General features: G+C 28.3%; 2 protein-coding genes across 19 annotated transcripts in view; one reads left to right on the top strand and one right to left on the bottom strand.

The window, feature by feature from the left end:
* LOC145933519 (serine protease inhibitor 3/4) overlaps positions 1–17,471 on the bottom strand; it is a 29,411-nt gene extending 11,940 nt beyond the window's left edge. For 13 of the 17 annotated variants that reach the window (XM_083033282.1, XM_083033280.1, XM_083033288.1 and 10 more), the window contains exons 1-7: positions 14,810–14,968; positions 9,979–10,100; positions 9,503–9,682; positions 9,026–9,236; positions 8,425–8,639; positions 8,080–8,274; positions 7,866–8,001 (exon numbers count right to left, since the gene is read on the bottom strand). In XM_083033282.1, the coding sequence (XP_082889408.1) occupies positions 7,866–8,001; positions 8,080–8,274; positions 8,425–8,639; positions 9,026–9,236; positions 9,503–9,682; positions 9,979–10,100; positions 14,810–14,891 (1,141 nt within the window). In that variant the 5' untranslated portion in view covers positions 14,892–14,968. Of the gene's footprint in view, positions 1–726; positions 2,919–5,364; positions 5,549–7,865; positions 8,002–8,079; positions 8,275–8,424; positions 8,640–9,025; positions 9,237–9,502; positions 9,683–9,978; positions 10,101–14,809; positions 14,969–17,324 lie in introns of those variants that run through there. The other 4 variants (XM_083033286.1, XM_083033293.1, XM_083033296.1 and 1 more) reach the window with 4 other exon arrangements.
* A 7,834-nt stretch (positions 17,472–25,305) lies between these two features.
* LOC145933454 (EKC/KEOPS complex subunit Tprkb) lies at positions 25,306–26,624 on the top strand. 2 transcript variants are annotated; one of them, XM_083033154.1, is made up of 2 exons: positions 25,306–25,366; positions 25,667–26,624. In XM_083033154.1, the coding sequence occupies exon 2, from the start codon at positions 25,890–25,892 to the stop codon at positions 26,424–26,426; it is 537 nt and encodes a 178-aa protein (XP_082889280.1). In that variant the 5' UTR covers positions 25,306–25,366; positions 25,667–25,889; the 3' UTR covers positions 26,427–26,624. The 2 variants fall into 2 exon arrangements, with proteins under 2 accessions (XP_082889280.1, XP_082889281.1); XM_083033155.1 differs by lacking the exon at positions 25,306–25,366 and adding an exon at positions 25,378–25,522.
* Positions 26,625–26,870: the final 246 nt, after the last annotated feature.

Here is a 26,870-nt window from a genome sequence, read left to right as displayed (position 1 = left end):
TTAAAATTAGATTATAATTAGAATTTTAAAATTATTCATAATTAAATGAGACTCGAATCAGAACACGTTTATTTAAATTAAAATAAGATGCATTTATCAGTCAATATTAAGGAGCTAAATTTGCTAATAAGCACTATAATTCACATGATTAAAATTTTAGATAAAAAGTTTTTCTTTAGTAGTATAATGACTTATATTTCTGGTATGTTTACACGACCGTCAAACAAATATATGAACGATGTCTCTTCGTTATAATGAATGAAATAATAGAAAGATCGATTTACGTCGGAGATCAATGATACTATTGAAATGTTACGAGCTATCACAACTGTGAACAAAATATAGAAGAAATCACTCGTATATATTCACTTATTTATTCAAGACTTTTTGCGTCCACGTTCCATATATGTTCTGTGAAACTTTCAATCTTAAAATAACTATCATAATTATTTAGTCATGGAAGATGGTGGATCATGAATACAGTGCCGTAACTAGGCAGGGGTAACAGGGGCACAGGCCCAGGGCCCAGAACGAAGAGGGGGGGGCCTTGAAATGAAACTGAACAAAAAAATTGTTCAAATATAATAATATTTTCAAATTTTAAATTTTAAATTGGAGAAGAACGATTATCCAATCTTTCCATAATTTCGATTGAATATAGTATTGTTAAAGATATTAATTATGATGATATAATCAATTAATTTGCTGCAATGAAAGCCAGAAAAGTGCAATTAAAATAATTATTTTTATTTATAAATATGAAATAAATATGAATGATCTTATATATATCTTATCTTATTTCTTGTATACACAAAAATTATTTATAAACAATTGTTATATCGTTTTCGTTTTATTATTATTTTTCCCCCAAAATAATTAAGGGATTCAAAAATAAAACCTTGCCCAGGGCACATAAAAAGCTAGTTACGGCACTGCATGAATATTCATAGAACATAAATACATAAATGCGTTCATTATTCACAGATTATTTGACAAATAAGATCATTATTCACATCAGATTATTTGACAAACAAGTAAAAAGCATTACAATCATGTAAATATCACGATCTAGTTTTTTTTTAGTTTATGTAATTTCGCAAAGATGTAAAAATGCATTATCATAATTAAATCGAATCAAAACCAAATATAAGAGATAATAAAAAGAGGTAATAAAAACAAAAATATACTTGCTAATCAAAGAAAGATTTTGAGTTTATTAATAAACACTACAATGCGCGCACATTAAATGCTAAATTTTTATATAAGAAATATTTCTCTAGAATAATGGCTACTATATTTTTGGCATGTTTACACGACCCTAAAATTAAGAAATTAAATGAATATTATAATAGAACGGATTTATCACAAATACTAAAGATGCCAAGATATAGGCAAATCTTTTAACTGTGAAGAGAATATAATTAATTAAGACATTTATTATCCACATTATGAATATATACTTTATTGAACTTGCCACTTCAAACTGAATGATGTGTTAACTTCTTATCAAAAATTATTCTATCACAAATGTTTGTCAAACTATATAATTATATAAAAGATTTGACATAAAAATATATAAACATGTATATAAACACATTCATCGCTATAAATATTTGACAAACAAATAGAAAGTGTTACACACAAATATATATCACGATTAAAAAAATATCACAATGTTTGTAATTTTCTCGAGCTTATTTAATTTTAAAAAAATTTGATACTTTAAAATCACATTATCATAATTTTAGTTAACACAAAAATTATAACAAAGATTATAAATATTATATAGTATGACCATTCTAGAATTTTTAGATTCAATATTTATTATATTTATGGCACATTTATATGACCGTCGAATAAAGATATGGTCGATGTTCTCTCATTATAAAAATAATAATAGAAGAGCCAAATTACATCAAATGTCAATAGTTCTGTAAATTTTATCCAAGTACTTTCAGCAACAAAGTTAATAACTTAGTAAACTGGATATAAATTGAAATATCGTGTATCAATTTTTTATTTTTTATCGACTTTTATATCACGTTTGTACGATTTTCGAATAAAGATATGAAAAACAATGTCTCCCTTATTATAACGAATATAATAGTAAAATGGTCGATTTAAATTAAATCAAATATCAATGATTGTATGGTTTCTTTCCGAGCACTTTTTTAGAAAAGCAATTTTGATAACTCTAAACAGAGTGTAGGTATGAGCTTCTTATGTATTTGTTTATTTTCAAGAATTTTTTCTTCCACGTACACGAATGTATGTCGACACCGTCTCTATAATACATCTCGATAGTTATGAGAATTGTTTGATAAAAGTACTCGACAAGAATTCGAAACATCTCGATTTCTTGTCGAGTACTTTTATCAAACAATTCTCATAACTATCGAGATGTATTTAGACTTATTGTTAGAACTATCGAGATGTATTTAGATTTAGAACGTAAATACGCAGGCATATTATGTATTAATGAACAATATATTCAAATATGAAAAAAAAAGGAAAATTACGAACACGGATAAAAAAATTTCAAGATCGTATTGTTATAGCGAAATCAAAGAAATATTCAATTAAAATAAGAGTCATATTAAAGTTGAATAATTTGTCGATATCGAAAACATGCGCAGATAGCAAATACATGTCATTAACATCAAAATAACATGTACTTATTACCTGGTTGCTTTCTATGAATTAGCTAATAAATATTATAATGAGAAACATTGAATTTTTAGATTAAAAAAATTCTTTACATAATATTTATTACACTTCTGGCACATTCACACGACCCTCGAACAAAGATACAATCGGTGTCTCTTTGTTATAACGAATATAATAATAAAACGGTCGATCTACGTTGAATTGTAGCTGTGGAGGTTTCCAGCTTATACTAAGTGGCACGACTAGTATAGCTGCGAACAAAATATCAATAATCAGATGTCGCATCAATGATTTAATGATATTTAAACGATATCAGTTCTTTCTCATCAATATAGCCGGTGCACGAATGTACGCTTTGCATTTTGTTCTATTGCGAATTTGATTCTTCGCGAAAGTATTTCTCTCTCGACATTTTTCTTGCGGTTTATCACCGATTTTTGTTACTAATAACGGTTGCGTTAAATTTTTTCTATTTTTCATGTAAAAATTCTGTCATTTGGTAGATAAGTCTTCCAAAAACAGAGTGATAACCATATGTTACCAAGAGCTTGCGAAGAGATGATCGATTATTTAAAAAGTGATTATTTAAAGCGTGGACGAGTTATATTATACTGATTGTGAATAGCGACCGCTAATGATAAAAATAATGGAATGAAAAGTGAAAGAGAGGAAAAAAAAGATAAGCAGATTAATAGGCAAATCTTACAGATTGTTTAACTGCTACACCGCATTTTAATGATGTTTTCGCATTGTTAATTTCTCGGATCATACATGTTGCCTCGGAGTAGCTCGAGATCATTTGACATTCGCATTACGAACGAGAACGGCCTGTTCGCTTTGAAGATCACGAAATCGGGTAGAAATCTTCGGCCGCTGATGCCTACCGGAGAAATGTCAAATCCCACCATATAATTTTTTATGATCAAATTCGAAGAAGCAACTAGGAAGCGTGTCCAAGTACTTTTAGATCGGTTCAAGAGGCTGAAGAGAAAGTTTGGAGTTTTCATTCATTGTATATTCTCGAAAAAATTTTATAATCTTAATATATGCATCTCTTCATGTTTTAATTTATATCTCTTCGTGTATGTGTTGTAATACTTAATATTTTCTACCAATATATATAACTTTATGCATGTTGTAATATATAATTGACATTACATTATTATTACATTACTGAATTATGATACGTATATTATGATTATGATACTATATTAAAATATTATATGATATTAAAATATTATATTGATATTAATGTGCGCGTGATATTAATGATTTAAAATAATAACGCGCGTTCTATTATCTTCTTTTTATACTAAACGTTATTGATATTAGTAACTACGCTATTATTATTTAGCATAGAGTTGCTAATATCAATAATGTTTAAAAGGATATAAAAAGAAGATAGAGCGTGCGTTATTATTTTAAATCATTAATATTATGCACATAAATAATTATGCTATTTATTCTTCTATTTCCAATGGAAAAGAATTTAAAATTGTGAAAATTTAAATTGTTAAAGAATAGTGTCTTTTGAACCGATTTAAATGCACTTCAAATCCTCGTAATGAATACACTGTATGTAAAATTCAGCAAGTAGAATAGAAAAAAATAACCAACAAAGGCAACGAAAATCGATTAGGAAAAAAATCAAATTTATTAAAGCTAAAAAAGAAAATCTGTAAAGCGAAAAAGATCGTTTAAATAAACGATAAAAAAACATACATTATGTTTTTCATTTTCGTGAGTTGTCAAAGATGCTATTAATGTTTTACATTGTTTTATATTATCGAATAATTCCTCTAAAATATTATTTTAATATTCATTGTGCTTAAATAGGTTGTTAAAATTGCATAGTTTCGAATTTGTGGATAACTAATCTTGGAGAATTTAAGTGATAAACAAATTTTTTAATTTAATTTATATAAATAATATCAATCTTTAGACTTTGTTTACATATTACCACATTATGTGATATATACATATGTATATATACGCGGAATATTAAATTATACAAGTATTTTAAAGTATAGAGATTAATTATTTATTAGAAGACGATTTAATGTATCATGCAGCTTATCCTTGTTACTCAATTTTGTGATTCGATAGTTCTCAATCCGAATTGAGATCGTCGAAAAGTCGAACAATAAAGCATCAGACGAAATATATTTTTAAATTTAAAATTAAAAAATAATTATTTAATAAGTATCTAATAATTATTAAAGGGACAGGAATCCAAATTAGAAATTATCGGTTTTCTGTTGTGATCTTGAATTATTATGTAATAATTATTAAATAATTATTTTTTTAAAGATATTTAGTCAAATATATTTCGTCCGATGCTTTATCGTTTGACTTTTCGACGATCTAAATATAATCGACGATAAATATTTCGACGATTTAAATATTCGGATTGAGAATGTGCTAAAATCATCGCAGAATCAAATAAGGATAAGCTCCGTGATATATTAATCATCTAATATAAATAATTAATCTCTATATATATACTTAAAAATACTTATATATTTTTTTCGATCGTAAATTATATCCTTATCGTTTATGTATTAATCAGAGTATTTTTCCGAATAGAGATAGTTATTATATCGATATCAGTAACAAAGATACATGGATTGAAAAATAAGATTCTCAAATATCCATGTCTTCGTTATGTATATGTATATATAACAACGATGATACATATAAAATTATCTACTGATTATATTTTTATCAATGCATAAAAAAGATATTTATATGCACCACAAAATCTTCGTTATAAATAACGCGAGGCCATTGTATTTAACGATCGCCAGGAAAGGATGATCGACTTCAAGTGTAATGGGCTCCACCGGTTTCCAGATACTGGAAAGTGGTCTGACAGAGGCACCTGTCAGAAGATTATTATTTGCATCAATTATTCGTTTTAATCAACGTACTTGTCGAATGTATCTTTACGTGCCCAGAGCACAGATGTATATGTGTGAAACGCTCAAGTGAGACACTACTCATGCGAGAAAGTTTAATCTGGAGCGCAGAGGCTAATTAGATCCGAGAATGTGGGAAAAAGAAAGAGCCTGACATATCGTGATAAGTATCATTGGTACTGTTGAATCTTGAGTCCAGTAGTAAAGTCGCTCGCTTTTTTTTATAGTTTATACTTATACTGTCTATATTTTCAGAAATTACTTGTTTAATTTTCCAGCCGAGATTACTATATTTATCGTGTAAATCCCTTAGTCCTGTATCTCTTCATGTCAATTTTTTTTTTTTTTTATATAACCGAATTAAAAATAATTTTTGTATAAGAATTAGCTGTAACCGAATTCGTGATGAAATCAACAAAGAACGCGATACTCCACTTCGCCGTAATAAAATGCATATTATAATTTCGTAGCAAAAAGCGGCATCATGACAGCATCATGACACAAAGTCTCAGACATAGTTATTTTTCACGATGAAGTAATTATGATAGGTTTGAAAAATTTTTCTCTCAGAATTTCGTCCCTTCCTCTTTCTTTTTCCTGAGTAGAGTTCATTAGTCTGACAATGAGCTAATATTACAGTTATACTTCATTAAGGTGATTAAAAATTAGGGTGGTTAAATATTACATACTGTATCGAGATTTTGTATTTACGCAGTATCACGAGGACGAGTCGTTATCACATAATTATACCGTTATCGTTGTGATTGTGAGCTGCATAATTTCGCGATGATACGTTGATATAAATGATTTAATTCTGATAAAGATGATTCATATGTTGAGATGAATATCAAGTCTGTAAGGTCTTTAAACATGATTTTACGTTCTGAAAAAAATTCTGAGCTTCTGTTGTTTCAGCGTCTAATCACTCACGAAATTTTTTTTTCGAGAAATCGGAAAAATATGTAAAACCCGATTTAAATGCAATATCGTGTTTAAAGATCTTTAAATTTCAAACTTGAATCACTCGATTTTCAATCATTTATATAATCTTTCCAGAAGAAAACTATTCCCAATGTGTATAAATAATACATGTTTGTACTCACCGTTATATTTTTATGTTAATTATATAAAAAATTTAAATTAAATGCGAACGTTTGTCAAATGTCGATAGTCACGACATCGAAACGTTACGTAATTATTATAAAATTTCAATTATAAGCTTTCTCATTTGTCATTGTAATTCAAAAACAACAGTATAAATACGATTATAATGCTATATATAATTGTCACTGTCTAGTGTCAAAAATAATACGATTAGTAGATATATGTGAGTAAAAGGTGCATGATTAAACAAAATGCGATGCAATGCAGTAAAGTGCTTATTTACAGTGCAATAATATGACAAAGACAATAATATATCAATGACAATTAAGATATTGAGAAAAGCAAAAAAAAAAGAAAAGAAAAAAGACGTGAAACATAGTGCAGATTGACAAATAAATTGTCAATCTAAAAAGCAAGTGAGCAATATTTAGCTATCACACTCATGTCAGCTTAAAATCGTGGCAGCGTACAAAGTCACATACATCCGTGCAGAAACTCCGAGAGCGAAGAATTTGGAATTTCGTGATTTTAACACAACGTCAACACATGCACAGACATAAGCTGAATTCCGTAAAGCGCATATGCACGCATTTCCTATAATATACGTGACGTGTACTATAGATAAATGCGCGCATATGCGCTTTACGGAATCCAGCCATAATGAATCGTCTTCAAAACGATTTCTCAGAGTTTCTCAGAAGCGAAAAAGAATCTTGATGTATCCCAAAAATAGAAATTGGTGAAATACTATCTTTTTCTTAATATGTTCTTAATTATTTTTATTCCGTTTTCTTTTAATTTATTATAAATCACATTTTAAAATTATATATTTTGTTGATATAAGTAATTTTAATTTGATATAGTAAATTTTAAGAATAAAGAAACTGTAAGATAATAAAATTATAAAATAATAAATATATGAAAAATAAAATAAAAATAAGATAATAAAATTCGATAAAAAATTATAAAATAATAAATTGATAAAAGATAAAAGAAAAATAAGAGATAATAAAATTCAATAAGAAATCGTAAAAATATTTGTTTGAAGAAAATTATTTAAATTGCCTTTTAAATTGTTTGTCATATTTTACCTATATTCGAAACTTCAAGATAATATTTCAACCAGATTTTAATTACAAACAAGAATGTGCAAGAAATAAAACAAGATGTACTTACCAGTGACGGCGGCTGCCTCGCTGCCCTCTTCGTTAACTTCAATGAAAGCCTTTTGCACAACTTTGTCGATCTTCACAGGTGTGTCCGAAATGCCATTGAAGTTGGCGGCATTGCTGAACGGCTCAGAAAGACCCATCTGTAACAAGTAAATGATAATTGTGTAAGATATCTGTGAAACGTATTAATTAATTAGCTGGGAAACGTTGCAATGTACCTTTTGAGACAATGTATCTCCAAGATCCAGCTTGGATTCGGTCTTGAATTTGGGCAGATACACTCGGACTTCGCGCTCATATGTTTGGGCAAGGCGGCTACTACATTCAGTGGAAACTTCCGAAAGTCTTTCAATCAACGTGGCCAGACCATCGATTTTATCGGGTAGGATAATTATCATGCTGACCTCTTTATTCTACAATAACAAGAATAAACTCATGAATCTTTATGAAGACGCTGTGAAATGAGAATTTTTTGAGAAACGCAGCAAAATTTAAAATATCTCAAACATTTGAAAAGAATCTCGTTTCTCGAAATTTAAAAAATTTAGGAAAGCAATAATTACCGCGTACGGCAGCTCGATGCATTTAGCTTCGTATTCCGGCAACTCGACGTATTTATAATTGCCCTTCCTGTACATAGTAGGAACCTGTTTTACGGTATTGGCGTCAACGTGGAATGGGCGATCGATGGTGGCTTTTGGATCGAACTGGTGAGCCCAATTGCCCTTGAAGTACACAGCGTTTGCGAGTACCAACGCGATGGAGGGATCCAAATCGTCTATAATCAAAACCATGAGCAATGTTCACTAACAATTCGATAAATCAGATAATTATAAAGGACTTGATCTTTTATACTGTATGCCATTTCGATATATAATACATATAAGTATTGTAATTTTTTATCTCTCTTATAAAATTTCTATATTTTATATTTAACAATAAACTGTAATAATTAGGCTATTTTATATTTATTTAAAATATAGAAATATATATAGATGTGACATCTATATCACATCACTTTGCTGAATTTTTAAATTTTTCGCTATTTTTTATTTGTTTCTATTTTTATTTTCAATTATTCGTAAAAAAATAGTAAATAGAAAAAAAACCGCATTTTTTCGATCGCCATTATCAAACAGATATAAAACACAAATTGCTCATTACTGGCTTGAACGATGCTATCGATGCGATTGTTGGTCTTTTCCTTGCTCCACGTATTAATGGTATCTGCAGCCTTCGCGTTTTGACTAAAGTCTACCTGTTCAATGTCAGAACGATAGTACGTCTGAAGATCTTGTTTATACTGCGGTTTCACTTGGAAATCTTTGCCGATAAACAGCTTGTTAGCGAGCTTTAGGGTAACATTTTCAACATTCTGCAAAAAGAATATATTCTCATTTGAGAATTAAATGTCAAAGTATACATATTGCGAAGAATAATTTTGAAACTAATTCATAAATAATTACATTCTATAATGTAATCCGATAATTATATTCGAAATATTTACTTATGTTTTACAAATGCTATATTTTCTGTAATATTTTAATTATTGAGCTTACATTTAGAGCATTTATATTTTATATAAATATCAAATTTTATAAATATTCTTGTATAAAATGTATTGTAATTTTTGATAATTACGTTCAGGGTATCGATGAGATTCTGATAGCCGTTCAGGGCCTGTGTTTTCGGCGGAAGCTGAAGAACATTCCTAAATTGTGCCTCGGTAGATCCAGCTGCGCCGTTAGCAGCCATGCTTAAAGCAATGTCGGCACTCAACGGAGAAGATATCAGATTGCCTTGTTGCTCTTTTGCAATAGTCTAACAGAAAAAAATTGTGCGCTTTGAACATTATCTCATTATTTCATACTAACAATATAAAATCAATTTGCGTTTGTATCGATTTCATTGCCGATATCAAGTTATTGACAATTTAGCATCATTTGTGCTATATTAAAATTAAGATAAATTTATATATTGTAGATATGATAAAATTCGCTTTTTCTCTAACAATTATTTTATTGATACGCTATTAAATTAATAAACAATAAAAAAAATGCAACAATAGAGCCTAATAATATCTCTTTTCTCTTTAAGAATATTTAAATTCTATGTACTTTGATAAAGTTGGTAGAGAACAATTGGGCGCCCTGAGAGACAGCTTGAAGGGCCGTAGTTGTTCCAGTTGGCGATGCCATGGCTGATGTAAATAGGCAAAGTGCCAAAAGACTTATTTGTACTGAAATAATAAGAAGAAAACGATTTAATGATTATTATATTTCGAAATTCAGTATTATTTTAACTATAATATTCATTCAATTTTGCGCTCCAAAATATATCAATTTTAAGAACATAATATAAAAATATATATATTTAAATACTTTGTTTATATAATTGTCCTTAAAATATAAATAACATACTATCTTTTTTAATTCAATATTTTTTAATATAGCAATATATCTGTGTTGTTTAAATGCAATACAAAGAGATGGTCGCTTTCAGCATTATAGAATTGCCGTCGAAAATTGAATACTTGCACATGAACGTCGTATATATATAAATCGAAATAAAGTCTCGAACAAGTCGTCCAAGGTGAACATGAAACTACTCCATCATGAATCTTTCATGTATACATTCACATATTATATATCAACGCGAATATACATGAATCTTTTAGAAATTTCTGTGTAAAGTATTATTTATTCGTAAATTATATTATAAATTAATTTGTTTGGCTTTGCATTAATAATTTTGCTATTTTTATCTAATCAAATAATTCCGGTAATAAATATTTTATTCATTTAAATCGGAAATAATGACTGATAATCATTCATATTCATGATTATTATGCAATGTAGATATTTAAGAATAATAATGTAACAATGTAATTGTGGAATAATTTTTCTTTCACGTCGGACATTATTAGAAATTCCGAGATAAATGCAAGAGATATGAGTTATGTTTCCACATATACATATATCAAATATCATGTTTTTGAAAATTCTACAGAACAATTTATAATTCAAAATCAATTAAATAATATGTACAAAATTATTAACACGCGTCAAAGTTAATTATTATTATATCAAATAGTCTCAAACAACTTGCGACTTGTGTTATTGCCAATTAAATTTATTAATAATAATATATGATTAATAGGAGAAAAATTTCCATCGAGCTAATATAATGACTAATTATATAAATAATGATTGTTCAGTCTATACGCGTATGTTCAAAGCAAATGATTATTTATTGCCATCCTTAATTGCACGACATACATCTGTTTTCGACAGATCACATGTTCTGATTGCGTGTGACAATATAACTATTAAATTACGCACATCTCACGAATAAATTAAAAATATAGCAATAATTTTAGATATTTTTTTAAATTTTTATTATTTCAATTGTCTATGTGTTATTTATTTCGATTTTCATATGATTTTGACTGTGATATTATCACCCCGCTGGCAAATGATCAAAATTTTAAATTAATTACGATCAAAGTTCATCAGAAAATGATAAAAAGTACGATAAACAAAAATAAGAGTAATTATACTGAAGTGATAATAAAAGATTATTGCTTCAGCAGATGTATAAGCGACCTCGTTCTATCAAATTAATGGAGGGCAAAAGTTTGACAATTGTGTAACGTAGTGATGATAAAGAAAATATCAAAGCATAAACATGCGGGTTAGACACATGCAGTGTCTAATGATAACCGGATATCTTTCTGTCTGATCTCAACCTTCTTAAAAATTAATTTTTTCGAAAGCTTTAATTTTAAGTTTTTAATAAATTAAAAATCTGCTTTAAACGGATAGAAAACAATATAAATTTGATGATTAATAAATTAATTTTTTTTATGATAAGTATATAAAAAACATTTTTATGCCAAATATAGTGCTTATTCGATTATCACGACCAAACAAATTATCATTTTTATATGTGTTTTATAATTTCAAAGTTAATTAAATTAATAATACAGTATTTCGTCATTTATATTCGCTTTTTAACCTAGTTCCCAGCAAGTCATTAATTTTCTCAATCGCTTTCAATTCAATAATCTGATAATCTGATAATCGAAAGAATTGCTATTCTTTACAGTTTGGCCTTCAGTGTTTCCTATTTAAAGGAAGAATAAATCTGGGAACATTTTGTATACTTAATCTTGTTGTTGCGTAACAATTTCGCAAAAAGAATATAAAATATATATGCTATATAAAATATATATTTTATATTCTTTTTGTATCAATATTACATGCTGTCTGCGCTTTTGATATTTATTCATATCTTCAATTATCAAGAAAAAAAATCTCGCTTGTATGATAATGATGGCAGCAAGTATGAAATTGCAAGAAGCTATCGCTATATATTTATCGTAATTATGACGTGAGAAGACTATTAGCATGAGAAATAAAAATTTCAAGAAGACGTTATCCTAAAAATATATAATTATTTTGAAAATAACTTTTTTTATCTAATACAGTTGCAAAATAAAAAACTTTCATCACATTAATATATACACAAGATAATTGCCTAATTCTCAAAATTGTTTAAAGTAAGAACTGGTCGATATAAATACACGGAGATTCCGTCATATTTAATGATGCGATGTCAATAACAAACATCTATCTTTCTCTCTCACGAAGATAACTATGCTATTAAATTGACATTTTCTGTCCCATCGGGAAAACCCACCAATGCGCTAATGTAACAATATCTTATATACACAACTAATCATGTATGATGACTGTATATGAGACGAACAAACGGATAAACTTTACATCTTCATGCAACAGCTTTCTCGGTAGTAGTTGGTAAACTTCCACATTTTATAGAGAAAAAAAATGAGAAGAAAATTGATTTTTAATAAGACGAATATTTATAAAAACATCGATGGAATAATAGAGATTTAATTGATCAATCAATGATACTCACTTTTGTGTATATAATTGATCAATCGATACGTTATAAATATATATTCAAAATGACAGTATAACATTACATTTTATTTAATAAAAATTCGCAAGATTATATAAATTTTTTCTTTTTATTAAAATCTTTTTTCTTTTCTTCTTGTTAAAATCTTTTCTCTTTTCTTGATGTTGATGATACATAATTTTACTCTCCAATTATAATTTACGTATACGGAATTTTACACTTCTAATGTCAAGTAAAAATAAATGTTATACAAGTCATTCATATGTAAATTTGTGGAGATATAATAAGTCGGCAGTTCTTATTATTTTAAGATGTATTTCGTAAAATAAAGATAAAATAAAAGATTTTTGAATGTAGCAATAAAATTTTACCGAATTATCTTTTGTGTATATAAATATTGAGTGCAAGTCGTGAGCATTATGGGGATTATGACAGATAAGAATACATGATGAGAGTATTAAGAGTTGAAATAACTCAACAGTCTCATATTTTTAGAGATATTTTAGCTCATTTATTTATGTAATGCTAGAAAAAAAAGATAATAAATCAATGATAGATTTATTTATCAATTCAAGTCAATATGAATTGAGAGAGAAAGAGAAGCAGAAACTAGTCTACAGTTATATATACATATACGATGATAAATTTCAAGATAACAAAGACCAATATCTGAAATTTTCGTAAAATATTTTTTATATTTTTTCTTTTTTCAATATATTTCTAATAAAACTTATATATATATGTAATGAGATAATATGCTGCATAAAAACCGCATAATCATATCGAGATGCAGCATAAATTTGCACGCTGATGATACAAATAGATCGTGATATATTATGATCGCAAAATATATCGATTCTTACGTGACTGATAATGAAAGAAAAGTTCAAGCTACGCAACTCGAAATGAATCACAACGAATGAGAACGGTATCTAGAGCTCGTCGATGCGGATCACCTTGGAGCTAATATCACGAGGAAATTACGACTCGCCGAATCGCATTATCACCAGTTCGATAATTTGGTATGTATCGATAAGACGTCGTCGTCAAATAACAAGAAATTTGGCGAAACATCGATAACGGCGCACTTACGCAGAGATCATGTTTAGAGTTATCGCGGTCACGAGAGCGATCATATCCGATAATCCACTTGATCTTGTTAATGTAAAAAAAAAAAAAATCAGAAGCTAATTAAACTAATTCAGTTCTATACAATTTAATTTCAGATCTTATTTTCTTTCATTATTTATGTTCGCTCTCTATCTCGAATCTCGTTCATGGCTCGTTCTTATCTCGTGCGACTTTTCTTTTTTTATATTTTCAATGTTTTATTATTTATTTAGTTATTTTTTTTTTTTTTTTGAAACTATTCTCTTTAGACTTATAGAGGAAAAATTAATGAAAATGTGTTTTATTAGATATATAATAAATTACATACATGAAAGTATTTATAGTTATTTAAAGATCAAACTAAAATATAGATATTTAAATCAAACATCTTCAGTAATCTGTTTCTCAATTAATGCTTTATATTGCTAAAATTATTTCTTAAATTTAAAAAATATTTTCGACAAAAATTAAATTTCAGACAAATAAATAAAATAAAATAAACGTCTATACGTGATATACACAATAAGAAAAAATTACAATTTATACAACACGTTTATGAAAAACTTTTATCGATCTAAAAGAATGTAAAAATTAACAATCTAATTAAATGTACATACAATTTCGATATAATATTATTCGATTCAATTTTCGATGCAAAGAATTGTATTGCGAATTGTCTTTAATAAACATGAAAAAATTGTTTTCGTGTATCTGCAGTGTGAAAATCTGAAGGCAAAGTCGAAATTACGATTTCGCGCGTTTCACGGATTTATAAAAGAACAATCAAACTTTTTTGCGCCCGATATTGATCGTAAATCGAAAAAGAAATAATCCACGCGAGATAAGAGCCAATTCGATGAGTCAACGTCGCTGTCGATTGATGAATCTACTTACGTGTACGCATCTTGTCTATCAAGAATTCGTTTCCTTCGAGCGTCAAATGCGTACTGCGAAGGACAAGCCGGCGAACAAACATGAAATAGCGATCGTTGGTATCCCGTCAGGAAAATCCCAGCCCTCGCCGAGAGGAGGGAGTCAGCCGACGTAGACGATCGTGATGGTGCGACCAATAGTGAGGAAGCGCGCGTTCGAGCGACTCAAATCGCTGTGACACCTAATCGATCGAAGATCGTGACCCTGAGGAACTCGCGCGCGTCACACGTTGACCCGAAATAAACGTACGAATATCACAGAAATTCGAAAACGTCATTGCATTCGTCGCGCTCTGCTTCCCTTTCTCTGAAGAAAGCTGACTGTCGATCTATCGCGCCAATTATGGTTTTTTTTCGATCGCGTCACGAACAAAAAAACATATAAAAAGAGATGTCTTAATGAAAGATTAAACTCGGTATAATTCCACCAAGTTCGAGACAAGAAAATAAATAAAAATTAGCAGGGATCCTTTTTGTTACAACATCGAAAGTTGAATTCATTGAAATCACAATTTTTACTTATGTTTTTTAGTTGTTTATAAAATTATGTTACCAAGTCCGTTTTTTATATAATTCCGAATTATTTTTTTTTACGTCTCTCTTTGTCCAATATCACTTAATGTGTGTTACAATATAAAAATTCAATTTTAGTTTGGACTTATATGTTTCTTATAGAAGCGTAGATTTATTATGTATTAATAAAAAGAGTCTAATGATTGAAAAACATATTCTCACTCTTCGCGAGATAGAAAACCAGTTGACTAGTTGAAGATTGAATTTATAAATATATTAATAAGTATTTAATGCTTTTTTCTGTTCAGTTTTAATTTCGATAACTAATCTTAGAAGTAAATTATCATATTATGCATTTTTTGCCACTATTTTGGTACACATTATAACATGCAAATATACACGGTAAATTAAGTATCCTGCAATATCAAGTTTGTACACAGTCATACAAAATATATCTTTTTTTACGTAGACTAAGGAAAAAGTCGCTTGAAGATATATCATGTGGTAAAACCGGTTATTCTATATTTATTCTACGGGATTATCCTGTATAGTTGCGAGCATAACAACCTGTTAAAATCGTAGTCCCGCGATAAGAGTAGACTACATAAAAGTGAATAAAGCGAAATTGAGCATTTCGATAGAATAAGTACGATCAAAAATATTGACAAACAATTATCAATTTTTTTAATACGATGTAAAGATTATGTAAAGAGTTATATAAAGAGTTATGTCAAGAATTTTTAATCTTTATAATATAAAAGTGAACAAACATATGATAATAAATATACCGATTATTTTGAAAACCAGCGTATTTTATTTTCAAAAATTAATTTCTCTAACTCTCTTAAAATTAGTATAAAACCTGAAGTTACATTTTTCTTAGTATCATAAAAATTTTTGTTACTTCGAGATTTCTAATTCTTTTAAATGAATAAATTTATTTTTCATAAAAAATTTAATTGTTAACATATAAATGTTATTTCTTTAAAATAAATGAAAGAAATTATACTCTGCAAAATTGATTTAAAGATTTGCCTTTGCTTTATCCTATACCTTTCATCATATACGATATACGCACATCTTATTATTTCTTATATCAATATTATTTATGTCCAGAATTATTTCAAGATCAAATATAATAGTCGACCTTCATATTTATAAAGTCAACCTTAATAATCCATCTTACAAGTATTACAAGATCATTGAAAGAATTCGACAAATTACTGTTCGTGTAACAAATTTTGTTGTATTAGAAACATGAATTATATTATAAAATATAAAAAAAATTCCATTAATCCTCTCATATCGTTTTTAAAAATGAACAAATTGAATATTATAATATAATTGAATATGTCTGAATATTATATTTATAAAACATAAGTTAAAAACTATATAGTAAAAATGTTAAAAATCTGAAAGCTTTCACAAGTTTCTATTAAATTAAAAAAGATAGAAAAAATACACAAATATTATTAGATTATTCCATATTCAATTAAGTAATATACATGTAGCGATATGTAAAATCTTTTCACGAATTATATAACAATGAAAAAATATTTTATTCTCTACTTTGGTGTTAAAAATCCGTGGGAAAAGAATCAAATTTTCTTTTCTAACAGAAACTATTTTAGTAATTATATATTGTAGATATATGGATTATTTAGTTTTAATTAAATGATTAATATATTTAATAATAAATAAATAATTATGCTTAAAAAATTTAGCATAAGATATTATTTAATTATAATTATTTAATTTTAATTTTAATTTTAGTGTCCTAACAATCCCTAAGGAATTGAGATTCCAATCGCGTAGCTACGCACAACTGTATACGAGCGAGAGTGTGACGTCAAAGAGGTAATGGGTATGACTCACCCACGAGACGATCTGGCATACTTTCACACCGCATGATAATTCTTATAAAATATATTCAATTATATACAAATTTATATGTATCAATTTACCTGATCGATGAAACCTGAACTCGCGGCAGTTGACAATTAGGGGAACTCGTCTGACTAATTCAGAGACGCACGTAAGAATATACACACAATAGTTGTTCTCCAAAATACACCGTTCTTGCTCTTCCCACTTACTTATCCACCATGTCAACTCTCATCGAGTTTTGGTCGATTTACTCGTGTGCTCGATTAATCGTTCGTAACGAGTCGAAATATCGTCAAAATAAAGGATCGATAGTGACTAAATAGGCAGAGACGCGCATGCTTGAACGTAATCAACAGGTGTCGAGTTGGCAAACAACTTGACGTTTATCAGTTGCGAGCTCATCCTTCGAATTAGAATCATTTCTGCGATATTCTGCGATAGCAGATTGATTCATTATGAGTAATCCATTTCGAGAACAATCAGAATTAATTTTAAAAATCGGAAAAAAAACTGAAAAAGTTTATGTACTCGTAATATTATAAAACAGGACAATTAAGTAAAGTAAAATAATAAACAGTTGCCTTTATCAATTCAATGAAATATTAAATAAACAATATTGATTATAAAATAATAAGAATAATATTCATTTATTATCTTAAAATTTAATTCGCGAGAAACTCTTCTATTTTAATGGTTTGATTCAGAAAATATATTTTATTAAAAAAATTATAACTTCAAATTTCTAAAGAATTCTTTTCTAGCCATTATTGAAATTAAAGTCGCGAGAGAGTTGTGTGAAACATCTTATACATACATCTATATGTTATGCTATAGTAATCAATAAACGAGTTTGACTTTAGCCTAGGATCAATAATATAAAAAATGCTAATCGCTAAATTAATTATAATTAGTTTTAAAAGTATGGTGTTACTATCAAAAGAAGAAATAATGTGTTAAAAAATGTTCTAATAATAATTATTCGAAAATAATTATATATAAGAATAATTATAATAATTAATCATGGCTGAAAAATCTATTTCTTCCTTTATAAGCTTTGTTTCTATATTTTATATTGATTTAGCACGATATATTAAAATAACGCTAATCTATTTTACAGTAGAGCTATTGAACATTACATTTATCATGTTTTTACATTATAATATATATTGTATTAAATTATATGGAAAAAATATAGCATAAAATAGAAAAAAAACCGTAAGATTGCATATACATAATAAGAATACTTTTTATGTAAAACATCATTTTGAAGACTTACATTAAAGGCAACGGGATTTTTGGTACGGTTGAACGGGCGTGTCCTGCAGATAACTGACTTGATCATTATGGATATCCTCGACTCGAGCATTACTATTGATAATATTACTTAACTGGCTGTACTGAGTATGCGTATTCGGCGTGGAAGCGAACGAAAGAACCTAAATTTAACCTACCGCGAACAACCGCATGCGTCATTTTTTGTTATAGTACACTGAAAGAATTTTCTCTTAGAATTTACCCCGAAAATCATGGTAATCGTGGGACAATATGATATGGAAAGAATTTTATGAGAATTTCTCCGATTAATATTTATCACAATAAAAATAATATTTATCATAATAAAATATAAAACATGTTTGATTGATTTTACTATGCAGTTTAGTAAAATTAATCAAACATGTGTTATATTTTATTGTAATAAATATTGTTATTTTTATTGTGATCAATATTAATCGGAGAAATTCTCATAAAATTCTTTCCATACCATATTGTCCCACGATTACCATTATTTTCAGGGTAAATTCTAAGAGAAAATTCTCTCTGTGTAGCTTCGATTTCGTAAATTATACTATGGCGAACAGAAATACGTGTAAGATCTATTTGTTTTTAAATTTTCTATTAAATACGGACCTAACTTTTATTATAATTATCTGTTTTAAATCAATCAATGTAGAATTTTTTATTTATTTAGTCACATCAAAATTTAAATCAGAAATACATATTTTAAAATATTTTAAAATAATCATTAAAATAATTTTTACGCTGATATTATCACGATGTTTGCGACTGTAGAGTAAACAAAATTTGGTGAAAGGGTTATCTGCACATTCCGAAAACATGAATAAAATCATAGTGCTTAGATAGAAAATGATTGATTACTTATCGCGTTTTAAACTGTGTGATTTCCATATCTTAATAATATTTAATTTAAAAATATGCGTATACCGAGTACATTAACCATTAACTTATCAATAGAGTTCTGATACTATGAAGCTATATCATATCTAATCATTTGGTTAGAGAAAAACAAATCGTTTCAAGAAAATACCGACTCATTGGGAAACGATAAAAATAATTATGATAAATACGAAGAAGATTGTCGACAGAATATATATATTTAAATATACAAAGCATATTATATAAAAACCCGATTAAATACTTAATATCTTTCTTGTATAAGAATTAGTTTAAAGATTATTTTGAACATTTTGAAAATTTGTTCGTCTTAGAAAAATTATTCAGACAACTAATACAAGTTATAAATTCATAAACTGTACAGAATATAGAGCAACTTAAATCAGCGTGTGTTATTCGAATCCCTTTCTAAAAAAAGGCATGTTATTGACATTGTCGTCGCTTTTCTGCGATACTAATTGGCTGTCTCGATTCGCGTTGTGCATTATATTCATAGCATCGAGCAGCTGTCATCGCGAGAGTTAGCAGTGTGTTTGACAGTTTGTTCAAAATAAAATAAAATAAAATAAAAAGTATTATAATATATTATATTACTTAAAATATATTATTATTTTATAATAATATATTGTAAATAAAATAATATGTTATAATATATAGTTATAATATATGTATACTTCATCCGCGATTAATATTTTTTGACGCAGTAATCAGCTAATAACTGTCAAAAATATAAATCGAATTTAAAATATTAAAACATATTATTATTTTATTTTATTTTATTTTGGACAAACTGTCAAACTGCTAACCCTCGCAATGATAGCCTCGATGCTATGAATATAATTTACAATGCATATTGAGGCAGCTAATCAACATCACAAAAAAGAGGCAACTTTTAGGCAGCTTGCGAATACAGAATTATGCGCGATTCCATTTTAAAATCAATGGACTATTTTATTCTCAATTTAGCGTCAATATCTCATAAATGATTAATTTAACGCTGCTATATCTTTTCGCGTATATATTACAGATTGTTTCGAAATACACTGTGCACAGAGATGAAAATAAAGTTGAAAAAAAATCTCCGAAAAATTTGGAAAGTGTTTGACGTCTCTTCTTTCAGCGACAAGAAGAATTTTCGCAAAAAAAAGGAACACTCGATCCATTAGCTTAAAATTAAAATTTCACAGTACAGATTATATATATATATATAAACTTGCGAGAATTGACTTGACATGCCTTTTTTAAAAAAGGCCTAGAACAACACAAGCTCGCGCAACGCGCGCACTATTCCTCAATTTTATTTATGTTAAAAAGAATTATACAGAAATCAGCTGATAACTGTCAAAAAATATTAATCGAGTTTAAAGTCCTATAACATTTTATTTAAAACATATTATTATTTTAATTTTCATAACATAATATTATTTTAAATTTATTAGCAAATTAACGCTTTAATCAGCTGATGTATGTCAAAAATATTAATAAAGCGTAAATTGGCTAATTAAAATTTAAAATAATAATAAATTATAAAAATTAAAATAGTAATATGTTGAAAATAATAAATTATAATGCTTTATCTAGGATTAATTTTTTTTCACAGTTATCAGCTGATTTCTGCGTCAAAAAATATTAATCGCGGACAAACTATACATATATTATAACTATATATTATAACATATGATTTTATTTACAACATATTATAATTATAATAATATATTTTAAGTAATATAATATGTTATAATACTTTATCCGCAATTAATATTTTGGCCAGAAATCAGCTGATTAAAAATTTAATTTGTAAATTAATTTTTAAAATAAGAATATGTAATAAAATTTATAAAATAATATGTTTTAAATAAAATGTTATATTACTTTAAACTCGATTAATATTTTTTCACAGAAATCAGTTAATAACTGTCAAAAGATATTAATCGAGTTTAAGGAAAATTATAACATATTTAAAACATATTATTTTAATTTTTATAACACATTCTTATTTTAAAATTTAATTAGCAAACAAATTAACGCTTTAATCAGCTGATTTCTGTCAAAAAATACTAATAAAGCGTTAATTAAATTTTAAAATAATATTATGTCATAAAAAGTAAAATAATGATATGTTATAAATAAAATGTTATAGTACTTTTTAAACTCGATTAATATTTTTTGACAGTTATATCAGCTGATTTCTGTATCATTCTTTTTAACATAAAATTGAAGAATAACGCGCGCTTGTGTTGTTCTAGTCCTTTTCTAAAAAAAAACATGTTAAATCGATTCCCGCAATTATTGTTGACAATACTATAACATTTTATTTAAAACATATTATTACTTTATAATTTTTATTACATACTATTATTTTAAAATTTAATTAACAAATTAACGCTTTAATCAGCTGATTTCTGTCAAAAAATATTAATCAAGTTTAAACAAACTTTATATAAAAATATCATTCTTTTTATATAAAATCGAAGAATGGCTTATGTTGTTCTTCTAGTAAAGAAAAATCGAGAAAGAGATGTGCTGCGATTGTATGCCTAAATCAGAGAAAGCTAAAGTAAAAAAATACATACTAGATTTATCTTTTGTATCGAAATACGTCGTATATAATGTAATTGATAGCGATTCTTTTCTTTATGTGTGTTCCTTTATTTTAATATTTTTAATTTATTAATAACACGTATATTTTATTTATTTTTCACAGCCTGGTTGAACGTGCTAACTAAATTTTCTGTGAATTTTTAAATATGTTTTCTCTAGAATTATATATCGGCTAATCATGAGAAGTTACGGTCGAACTGCAGCATTTGCTCTCAACATTCTTTTCGCAAAGATCGCAACCGCAGGTCGGTTTTCGTGGTTGCTGACGATATTTGGGAGGACATGGGGGAGGTTGTGGCTTTGTCTCGCAACAGCAAGGAGCATAAGGATCCTATGAATTGTGATTGGAATTGAAGAAATTCAACGCAAAAACGTGAAGCGGTATACACAGAAATTTTATGCACAGAAATAAAGAAAGGAAAAAAGTTTTCTATTCAACTTTAAATCAAATAAAAAATAATGTACAATGTTATATATATTTTAATCACAACAAATGTAATTACCTAGTAAAATTTGAATATAATAATTTACTGGATGTATTTCTTATTTAGTTTATTTGTACTGAAAAATTTGTGAGTCGAATAATTCTTCTAGTTTGTCTACATTTTGCCTAATTAATATTTTATAATTTGTATATTTTGAATAAAAAATATATTTAACATATACAAAAGAAATTTGGATTTATTCTGTTCAATTTGTAGAATATCATTCGATTAGTAATAAGAGATGCATATCTTTCCGATAACGAATAATAATATTGATGTATTATATTTCTATTTATACCTGCATTTTTATATAACAACAAGAGACTGTTTTAGGACAAATTTGACTGGGAAGTATATATGATCGTCTTTCGATACAAGGTGGACCTACGTCGGTCTCTTCATCTTTCTCCAATTTAGACTCGGTACATTTTTTTCTCAATTTTTCTTTCTTTGAAGGGCACGCTGATTTAAATTGCTCCGTACCTTGTTTAATTGCTGAGTGTACTACAGGAATAATTACAAAATTTCCAAAATGTTTAAAGTAATTTTTAAATTAATTTTTATACAAGAAAGATATCAAAATTATTGTTGTTAGACACGTGAATATATATACACGTTGTAAAATGTAATATAATATATATAATATTTGATCGATAGTATTATACGAAATTATTTTGTATACTATTTGTTCGACATTAGAAGACACAAATTTACCGCAATCGAATAATCGATCCAGAATACTTCCACGCAATGTATTATCATCCATCATAATTAGCAATGATAAAAATTAAATCTTTTAATCGGATTTCATTATTATGCAAAAATATGGCAATAATTATTTACAATTTTCTTTGATATATGTAACGAGAATGTAGTATGCATTTTTTGACAAATGAAGCGTACACATTTTCGCAAAAGTAGCAAATTTCAAGATTATAAGAACTAATTGTAAATTAATATAAATTAGAAATATTTTTTATTTAAACGTCACATTTGGAAAAAAAAAATGTTTCTGAATATACACCACAACGATATATCTTAATGTTCTATCTTTGTGCATTTATTCAGGCAAATATTTATTTGCCTTAAAAAAATGTTTCCAAATATGCATTTATAAATTATAACAACCTCTAAGTATATCTTATCTTCGTGCATTTCAGGCAAATATTTATTTGACAAATGACATATCTAAGTGTATTTAATTTTCGTATTCGCATTTCATTTAATCAAGATATTAATATAATAGTACTGACAATGAGATACTCCGCGTAAATATAAATTTAGCAAAACTTTGACATCCTAACCTTAAAAAGATTATTCATAAAATAAATTTATTAAATATTTAACACATTTACATTGATCAAAAAATGCAATATAAATATGAATAATTATCTCTATTATTATTTGGATTGTATCATTACCTTTTAAACAACGTACACGTACAAAACACGTATATAAAAGTAAACAGTAAACACGAGAAGAAAAAGATAACGTATAATGTTACTTTACCTACTAATCAATTTCGTACAAGTTAGTGAAAACTATTGTCGATAGTTGGCGTCACTTTCCGAGTTCCCTTGAACGATTTTTTTAAAACTTATATATTGAAATATATTTCAGCAAATTTGTACGCTATGAAATATGAATTAAAAAAGAAGTGAGAAAAAGAATCATTATATATATTCAATAATTTACCATTTTATTAATACAATTAACAATGCTTCCTGTCGCACATTAAAATCGTAATTCGGATATAAGACAAAAGTGATATCGTAATAATCTTACCTTATTTAATGTAGTTATGATTGCAGCAGTCACAGTATTAACTGCAGTCTGTTTCTTCGTTTCTCGCAATTACTTTGTCGGCACTTCCTGTCGTACAGAATTTATATTGGATAAAACTGTTCACACATTTACACCATATCGCGATGTAATATATATATATTATATGCGCAAAATAAAACGATCGCCCGTTACTTTTTTCCCGATACTATACACACTTATAATTTTTCCCCATTAATGTAAAACCGTAACTCGGATGCGAATCGTGTAATGTCGCGTCATGACATAATTGTGCAATGTTTACACCGATTAATCATCGTAATTAATCACTTCCGTTTCTTCGACACTCGCGATACTCGAGCCGGATATTCGCGTATTCACAAGCACATCCCGATATCATAAATAATCGCGCGCAATACTGTGCAATACTTTAAACGAGCGCGGAGCACGAAATTTCATGTACTATGCGAAATAAATATGGCTGTCACTCACTCGTGCCAACTGTCGCATCAGAAAAATTTTCCACTTTTCGACAAAACAGTTGATTGGTTCACGACCGTGCTTCCTGTGAAGTATGGACCAATCAGAGCGAAAATAGCGACAAGCGGAACACGTTTAATCTTCGAAGCGAAAATAGCGACAAGCGGAACACGTTTAATGACGTATATGTGATCTCGAATGTAAAATCATTTGCAACATTCGTTATTAACAACGCAACATTTATTAAATAATTCTCACACTCGAGAATATTGTAGATCGCACGGGCGACGCGTTTGTGTCGGAATTTGCGAACGAGAAAACTCTCGCGTGTCTCACTCTCAGGTGTCAAGGTGAATACTTCGAAGGACGCGCGGAGAGCTACGTGCCGGCGCCCGGCTTGTGCGCCGGCAGCTGCGCAGAGGGTGGGGGAGAGAGTGGGGATGCTGGGTGGTGGGGGTGGGGGTGGGGGTGGGGGTGGGGATAAGCGCGAGGCGCGAGCGAGCGACGCGGCCGCGGTGCGCAGTTGACTTCGACCTTTGACTTTGATGGTTTGTCTCTCTTGCTCGCGCGTGATATGCGTACGTATATACATATATGTATATATAAACGAACAAATGTCTCGCTTTATACGTATCGTTATAATATTGTCTCGACTGTCGCGAGGATCTGTCTATTTTTCGCTGTCTTAATTTTTCTCGTGTTCTTTTTTTTCCTTTTCGCGTGTGTAAAAGAGTGTACGTTTTGTTCGTATTTATCTTTCTTCTAACACAAATTGTTTTTATACACACACGTGCTTTCCTTTCCACGTTATATTGTTCTTCTATAATCATGCGATTCGTATTTAACATGAGATGTTGACCAAGTGTTTCTTGTTTTAGCTTCTGTGCTGCGAGGGCGTTAATGCGCGACTTTTCACACGTGCATAAAATCAGAAATTTTGACGTTTATGTGTGTTTACGTTATATTGAAAGTTGCACGTATCTTTCAAGCATTTATTAATATCGCTAAGTCGTGACGCGCGTGAACAAGTATTGCTCAACTATTTTCTAGTTTAAGACGAGATTGAAATAATCGCAATTGTCGAAGCTGTTAAAGGTTAAGATGGACGATTACAAAATTGAGCTGGATCGAGAGACTGGACTCTACTGCTCGTTGTATTTATTTACTGACGTTACGAATATCGCCGAAATTCGCGAGAAAGTCGTCACTGGAAAGCTTCGTTGTTGCGTGGTGAAAGCTTCACTTATAATCGACGCTTTCCAGGCGGTGGTGGCTGTCAATAAAGTTGCCCTCAATGCTAAACAGAATCGATTAATTACCAAGACTATGTACACGGAGGTTTTATTTTATCTATCGATATCTAAAAAGATATCACGTGCCTTGACTGAATTTGGTATCGATGACAGTGACAAGAATATCCTGGTAATACTGATACATGAACTTGGCGAGGAACAATCTGTGTCGGAAGAAGTCTTAGGAAGTATCGAGGGAGAAAGAGTACCTATTTTAAGAATACAGGAGTTTGCTGACATGAATCTTATTATGAAAACCTATAAAATCGACAAAGATGAATTGCGTGTTTCTAGTCTTCTTAATGCCATTGTATCGAGGATCAGCTGTAAGGAATTCATGTTATAACAAAGATTGAAGAAAGCGAAGGTTTGTTTATGTCAATTATTATTATAGGAAAAAATATACTTTAAATATAGTTTGATTAAATAAATATATAAGTATATATGTATGTTTTAAATAATTTGTACTTACGATTCCTGTTTATCAATCAATTATATCCTGACTGCATTTGTGATAATTATTCCTTTGCAAATTATATATCCTATATATTATAATACACATATATTCCATATTCTGAAGAATTGATATTTGTGGAAAAAAATAGTGTACACAAAATCTATACACTAATTAAATTATCTCATGGCAAATAATTTCATAATTAAAGCAGCGCTGATTAAACTTATTATATATGTGTATATAATTAATATAATTTTAGTATTAAAATAATTCTCTCATCATTTCTTCATCATATTCCTCGACATTTTCTCTGCAAACATATAAAAATTTATA

This window comes from Prenolepis imparis, unplaced genomic scaffold, assembly GCF_030444845.1.
Source record: "Prenolepis imparis isolate NDT839.2.m4 unplaced genomic scaffold, iyPreImpa1.0 SCAF_3, whole genome shotgun sequence".
Classification (NCBI taxonomy): domain Eukaryota; kingdom Metazoa; phylum Arthropoda; class Insecta; order Hymenoptera; family Formicidae; genus Prenolepis; species Prenolepis imparis.
The sequence above is the reverse complement of the archived record's forward strand: the minus strand, read 5'-3'. Positions and strand labels throughout refer to the sequence as shown.

Bases quoted from the DNA above. Each gene is read 5' to 3' on its own strand.
- LOC145933454 (XM_083033154.1), top strand. From the start codon at position 25,890: ATGGACGATTACAAAATTGAGCTGGATCGAGAGACTGGACTCTACTGC.